This window comes from Phocoena phocoena, chromosome 7 (assembly GCF_963924675.1).
Source record: "Phocoena phocoena chromosome 7, mPhoPho1.1, whole genome shotgun sequence".
Taxonomy (NCBI): domain Eukaryota; kingdom Metazoa; phylum Chordata; class Mammalia; order Artiodactyla; family Phocoenidae; genus Phocoena; species Phocoena phocoena.
This window is the reverse complement of record NC_089225.1, coordinates 114,519,756-114,526,593: the sequence shown is the minus strand read 5'-3', so window position 1 is coordinate 114,526,593 and position 6,838 is coordinate 114,519,756. Positions and strand designations below refer to the sequence as shown.

Below are 6,838 nucleotides of genomic sequence, written 5' to 3'. Positions count from 1 at the left end.
GAAGGGAGCTTGGTTTTGCCAGGAGGTGGTGACGCGGTGCAGGCCTTTCTATTAGAGGAATGGCTCCATACATGTGGTGTCAAAGGAGGGACCCCGGGGGCCAGCAGAGTCCTGGTCAGCAGCCTCGGCCGAGGGTGCTGGGGGCCTGCCGTCACTGGCTGGCCCCAGGCCAAGATGCCCCTGGTACTCCCTGCCTTGAGCTGCCTCTCCCCGGGGGCCGCCCGTGAGAGCCGCGACGGGCTCTCCACTTGCAGGGTTAGGGTTAGGGTTAGGGCTGCCTGAGCCCCTCAGGGCTGAGGACGCTCCCACGGCCCAGGCGGGGAAACGAGGCTTGGTGGGGTCAGGTCAGCACACATCACTGAGCTCCAGCCTGCGCCAGGCTCCGCTCCTGGCATCGGGCCCCGTGGAGCAGGACAGAGGCTCTCACTGCCCTGGGGGTGACGTTCCAGTGGGGACACGGAGATGGAACTAGACGGGCCGGTGACAAGGGCCACAGATCGCAGTCAGGCAGGCAGTGACGGGCGTGGGGGGCCTTGCCGGGGGCGTGGAGCGTGGGGGCCAAGTCAGGTCAGTGGGAGGAGCCGTCCCGTCGTCCGGAGAGCCGTCGCTGAGGGTTCATGAGGACCGGCCTGGGCCCCGTGTTGAGAACGTCCCCAAGACTCCTGACACTGAGGTCTCGGTCTCCGTTTTCGCAAGGCCCCTCGCTCTCTCTCTCTCTCTCTCACACACACACACACACACCCCTGTCTGCCGATTTCCGTGGTGTCAGTGCTCTCCCCACAGACAGGTGCAGGCTACCCAGGGTTTAACCACAGACCCGTGGAATTCCGCAGAGCTGGGCCACGGCTCCCGGAAGGACGGGCGCCGCACGTGGCTGTGGGGTTTCAGGCTCTGAGGACACGGCTTCCCTTGCTTAGCTGCTCCCGCCCCCCGTTCAAGCTGGGCCCTCACAGCTGTTGCCTTTGTCCCTCCGTGCTCCTGCAGCAGGGGCAGAGGGCACGGAGCCCCCCGCTCAACAGCCCGCGGTCCCGTACCCCTCCTCAAACCCACGGGAGGAAGCGACCCGAGAGCTGCCCGGGAAGCCCCTCGCCACCAAATCACCTCAGTGCCGGCAGGGGGCTGCCCGTCCAGGCCTAGTCCAGGCAGGTCGCCCTGGTGAGGGCTCCCAGGCGTCGGTGAAGAGCAGGCCTGGGGTGGAACCCGGGGAGTGCCGTCCCCTCTGGAGCACAGAACCCCATCTGTGATCACGGAGACACCACAGGACCCCCGCAGGACACCTGGGGGTCAGGACCAGGGCAGGGGTCAGAGCCACACCAGGGGACCCCGCCCAAGGGGGAGGGGGCAGGTGACGGCAGTTCCCGCGGGCCAGAGCAGCTCTGCCTGGTGGTCCCCACTGCGGGCTCTCCTCGTGGCCCACTCTGCGTTCACTGACCCTCGCAGCCGGCTGTCCCCTGCCCACCCAGCGTTCCTTGAGCACATCCGTGCCCCATCCCTGGTGGGGGCGTCGTCAGGGAGCTCCCGGTCCACACAGGGTATACAGCAGACGCCCCGGCACCAGGACACAGTCAGAGCAAGGTCAGCGGGGGGGGGGGCAGGTGTCGCAGCCCGCGAGCAGGAGTGGCTGGGTGGGGTGGGTGGAGGTGGGGCACCGGTGGGCATCATCGGGGGCCCTGCTCAGGCTGCCTGCGCTCCGGAGACGCCGTGACTGTCGTTCCCATGGCGCCGGCGTTACCGTGCTCGGGTTCTGGCGGCCGCATCCCCAGGTCCAGCAGGAGTTGAAACCGGGATGGCGAGGTCTCCTCTCAGCCTCACTCCTGGAGCCAGCATGGACGTGACGCCCTCTCGGCTCCAAAGAAAGGGCTGTGATGGCCAGTCACCTGCTCCCTCCTGCCGGCCTCCCGAGGGTGCCGGGTCATCTCCCAGAACCCATAAGCCTGGGGTCTGGGACCCAGAGCCGGTTAGCTCCTGCCCGCCAAGCCGTGGCCCGGGGCAGCTGCCGAGTGGGGTGAGGCTGGTGGGAGTCCCAGCGTCCCAGGGCTCTGGAGCAGAGCACTGTGGACAGGACGGCTTAGATGGCAGCTCCTGAGGCTGTTAAGTCCCCGATCAGGGTGTCGCCGGGTTGGTGCCTTCTGGGGTCCAGAGGGAGAATCCATTCCCTGCCTCTCCAGCCCCTAGTGGTTTTCTGGCAATGCCGGCATCCTCTGGCTTGTAGAAGCACCATCTCAGTCTCCCCCTCCCCCTTCACGTGGCCGCCACGCTACGTGGGAGTCCGTGTCAAATTTCCCCTTTCATGAGACACCAGTCATGTTGGATTAGGGCCCACCTGACTCCAGTATAACCTCATCCTTACCAGTTACGTCTGCAAGTATGTAAATAAGGTCACATTCTGAGGTCCTGGGCGTTAGGACTCAACATGTGAATTTTGAGGGATAGAATTCAACCTGCAACAGGGCCAGGGCTTGTTCCCTTGGTGTGAGTTACAGGTCACCCTGGACACGCGCTGGTGGGGAAGGGGGGGCGGGTCCTGGAGTCCAGAGAGGCGAGGCCCCCAGCCCACTGCAGCTGAGGAAAGCCAGTCCAAGGGGTTGGCAGACACGTCTTTCATCTCCAAGTAGGTGGGGGGAATGTGGCCCTCAGACGGGATGATGTGGAGCGGTGGCCTGGAGCCCTCTCCCACCAGGACAGCCCAAGTTCCTGGTGGAGGTGAAAACCCCCGGCCAGGTGGGCCCTCAGGGGTCCTTGGGGTCCTCTATCAACACAGACATCGGGGCTTCAGACAGCGTCCCAGAGGGCAGCTTGGCGGGCGCGGGGGCCGCAGCCCCTTCTGCCCAGCCACCGAAGACTCACCACCCGCTGGGCCCGGGCCTCGGGGAGCCGAGACCTGTCCAGGGCCTGGGGAACATGGGATGCCTCAGCCCTGCCTGGGGGGCTCCCGGGGCGCCCAGCAGGCCCGGCGGTGTGTGCCGGTGGCACTGCTCCTCCTTTGATGAACCGACGTTTTGTGGGCACCGCCTCCTGCCAGCCCAGGTGCAGCTGCTGGAGGAGGGGGACGGGTTGGGGAGGACCTAAGCAGAGGACAGTCCCACAGCCCCTGAGAGAAACCTGGACGGGACCTGCAGGCTCCCCGGCAGGAGGAGGGATACGTGTGGTGTCCCTGCGGGCGGACAGCCAGCACGCCCCCGACACGGATGAGCACGCGGGCATGATGGGGCCCCAAAGCAGCAGGGACGCGGCTGTGACGGTGCTGCACCTCCTGGCGCTTGCATGCAGAGCAGACAAGACAGACCTGGGCGGGGGGGCGAGCGGGATGTGGACCCGAGAGGTGGGATGGGCCGGGGCTCGAGGTCTGACCCAGCGCCTGCGCCAAGGGACTGTTCTGGGCTGCCTTGGCGGGGTCGGGGGGCAGGTCAGACAGAGCAGGGGGCAGAGATGGCTGGTCTGCCTGGAAACAGGGCCCTTGTCGCTGCCCATTGGCAGGGGGGCTGGCTGTGTTGGGGCCAAGGCCTCTGAGGACCCCGCCTCCCTGCCCTGGGGTCCCTCTCGGGCGGGTGCATCCAGGGTCAGCCTGTCCCTGCAGCACAGCGCTGACCACCATGCCTGTCCCCTCCCCGCAGCCATCGTTAACCCCAAACAGCCCAAGGAGATGCCCAAGAGCTTCAGCTTCGACTATTCCTACTGGTCACACACTTCGGTAAGCCCAGGGCTGGGGTTCCAGAGCGGTGGGCTGCTGCCGTGTGGGTGCCAGCTCAGCCCTGCTCGCTGTGCGGCCCTCAGCCAACGCCTTGACCTCTCTGCGCCAATGGGGCGAGGGACCACTGCTCCTCTGCAGGGCCGATTGGGAGGTGGGGGCACAGGTGTGAGGCCTGTGGGGAGGGGCCTGCTTTCCTGAGTCGCCTTGTGTGTGGAAGGTCACCTTGAGCTGTGACACACACTGCCCAGCTGCGGCAGGGACCAAGGGGCCATCAGCCCACTGTGGGCAGTTTCCCAGGGTCCTAGCCGTACAACCGTTTGCCTGCCAGCCTCTCCTCTTCCCCAGACACCCCAAGCTCGGTGTCCGAAGCTGAAGCTGCCCACCTGGCGCCAGCCCCTGCACGCCCTCCCCTGCCCCCTGGAGCCTGGGAGACCCCCGGACTTTGCGCCTCCACATCCCCCATCTGGTCTACACCAGTCCTCCCATCCCCCAGCCTCCTGAATCCGAGAAGGTGTCCAGGCCCCCTGCCCCAGGGCCAGGGCCCACCTTGGGTCACACCTTGAGTGCCTGGTCCCGGGACGGCCCCAGGGCTCCCCATTTCACCTTCCCCATCCAGCCCCACCCCTCACGTCATCAGGGTAACCCTGGGCCTGCCTAAAGTGACCGCTGTCTTCAGGACAGCGTCCAGGGGTGATAGCCAGGACCATGGACTCCTTGGGCCCCTGCCCTGCTGCCTCTCCAGCCCCACCTCGTCACCCCCACGGCTGCTACCTTGAGCACCACGTCACGTACCCCCGCCTCTGGGCCTTTGCACATGCTCTTCCCACTACTAAAATGCCCTTCCACTCTGTCTGGCCCTGGACTGGCTGGCTCCTCCCACCCTTCCCTCTGGAAGCTGCCTCCCAGGCAGGATTATTTCCCCTCTCCGGGTCTCCTGTGAGTGGATGGGCCGGGCAGGTGTCCCTCCCCACGGTGCTGTGGCCCTGGCGCCCGGAGGCCCTGGGTGCGACGCAGGCTCTCAGTGAACACCGTGGGCCGAGAGCCCAGCACGGCAGGCCCAGCCTCCTGCAGCTGCTACCCTCCTTGTCCCGCAGCCAGAAGACATGAACTACGCCTCGCAGAAGCAGGTGTACCGCGACATTGGCGAGGAGATGCTACAGCATGCCTTCGAGGGCTACAACGTCTGCATCTTCGCCTACGGGCAGACCGGGGCCGGCAAGTCCTACACCATGATGGGCAAGCAGGAGAAGGACCAGCAGGGCATCATCCCGCAGGCACGCGGAGGGGGGGGCGGTGAGGGGGACCAGCAGGGCATCATCCCGCAGGCACGCGGGGGGCGGGGGGACCCGGTGAGGGCAGGACAGGCAGGCGAGCACAAGCTGAGACCCGGGAGAGCAGGGGGCCGGGAGGGAAGGCAAAGCATGGGGGTGGCGGGGAGGGCAGGGCAGGAGGGGCAGCGTGGGGCAGACGGGCTGTGCAGGGGCTAGAGACCCAGATCCGAGGGTGGGGAGCTGCGGGAGGGCCCCAGGCCCGGGCAGTGCCCACCATGGTCACACCCATAAGACAGGGAGGCTGGGGCAACCCCTGGTAGGGGCCGACCCTCCCTGGGAGGGCTGTGAGGGCTGGTGGTCCCGGTAGGGAGAGGCCCGGGACAAGGGGACGCCCACGGGGTGGGTCTCTGAACCTGAGCTGGTCAGTACTTGACCTGGGCAGGGCAGGGGAGAGTGCTGGGTGGTCTGTCGCATGGCAGACCCTCCACCTCGTGCAGGCAAGGAGAGGATCAGACATCAGCTGGGGGGCCCCCGAGTTAGCAGAAGACAGTGGCTTCTTGGCTACAGGCTGTCTCGGTGCCTTTAAGGTGGAGCGGGAGGGTGCGGGAGGGGCCCGGGAGAGCAGAGTCCAGCCTGGGTCGCAGGAGCCACAGCACCTCGAGGCGTGAGGCTCTGGGCACAGCCCAGCCTCACGTCTGATGGCGTGCTCTGTCCCTGCAGCTCTGTGAGGACCTCTTCTCCCGAATCAACGACACCACCAATGACAACATGTCCTACTCCGTGGAGGTAGGGCTCTCCGTCGCCTGTCCCTCGGAACGTGGCTTTACCGACTTAAAGCCAGGGCCCGCCACCGGTCTGTGCCCTTAGCTTGTCATTCACGCGTGCATGTGGCAAACGTGCCAGCCCACGCCGGGCACAGGAGCGAAGGGCTGTGTCCGCTCTGCGGTGTCTGTCGAGCAGCTGCTCCAAGCTGCGTGGCCCGGGCTGAGCCATGGCCTGGGTGGCCCCGGTGTGACCGCGTTGGGTGAGCCCCCGGCACGGCTCTGTGTGGGGAGGGCCAGGCAGGGGGTGGGCTGACACCCCCGCTGACGTGTTCGTGCGGGGTCCTGGCCGCACCGTGTGCTCCCCCCACCTCAGAGGTCCCTGATGTCATCGCTGCCCCGCAGGTCAGCTACATGGAGATCTACTGCGAGCGTGTCCGTGACCTCCTGAACCCCAAGAACAAGGGCAACCTGCGCGTGAGGGAGCACCCGCTGCTGGGGCCCTACGTGGAGGACCTGTCCAAGCTGGCTGTCACCTCCTACAATGACATCCAGGACCTCATGGACTCAGGGAACAAGGCCCGGTGTGTGCGGGGTGACGCGCCCACCCTCCCTGCCCTCCCCCTCCCACCCGCGCAACTCCGAGTCTCTCTGAGGAACACCTGTCCTTGGGGTGCCTGTTGGTATCCCCATGGGGTCTGTCCAGCGGCCCCCATGGAGGTGTGGGCCTTGTGGGCCTAAGGACATCAAGGGCACATGCCAGCCCATGGGGGCCTCCAGCTCCCCCAGGAAGGGGACGCTGTCGCCTACACAGGGTCTGCTCCTCGTGGGGGGGTCAGGCTGTGCGCCCTGGGGGGCGGTGGCTGCCCTGGGTGGGGCCAGGCTGTGAGGACCAGCCCTGCCTGCTTGGAGGGCAGATGGCCCTCTGGACAGGGGCATGTGGGGAGGGTCGGCCACAAGGTGCTGCTGGCCACGAGCTATTGGTCTCTGTGACCACGCTGCCCTGGGCCTCCCAGCCTAGGAGGGTCTGCCCTGGTTGTCGTGGCAACAGTCCCCCTGCCTTCTGCCACGCAGGGACTCCCGGGAGGGTGAGGATCCCTGGCCAGTGGCCTACC

The 6,838-nt window shown here is 66.7% G+C and overlaps 1 protein-coding gene across 1 annotated transcript in view; it reads left to right on the top strand.

The window, feature by feature from the left end:
• KIF1A (kinesin family member 1A) overlaps positions 1 to 6,838 on the top strand; it is an 87,610-nt gene that overhangs the window by 25,376 nt on the left and 55,396 nt on the right. The window contains exons 3-6 of the mRNA XM_065881198.1: positions 3,615 to 3,691; positions 4,786 to 4,965; positions 5,683 to 5,748; positions 6,129 to 6,307. Coding sequence (XP_065737270.1) covers positions 3,615 to 3,691; positions 4,786 to 4,965; positions 5,683 to 5,748; positions 6,129 to 6,307 — 502 coding nt within the window. The remainder of the gene's footprint in view (positions 1 to 3,614; positions 3,692 to 4,785; positions 4,966 to 5,682; positions 5,749 to 6,128; positions 6,308 to 6,838) is intronic.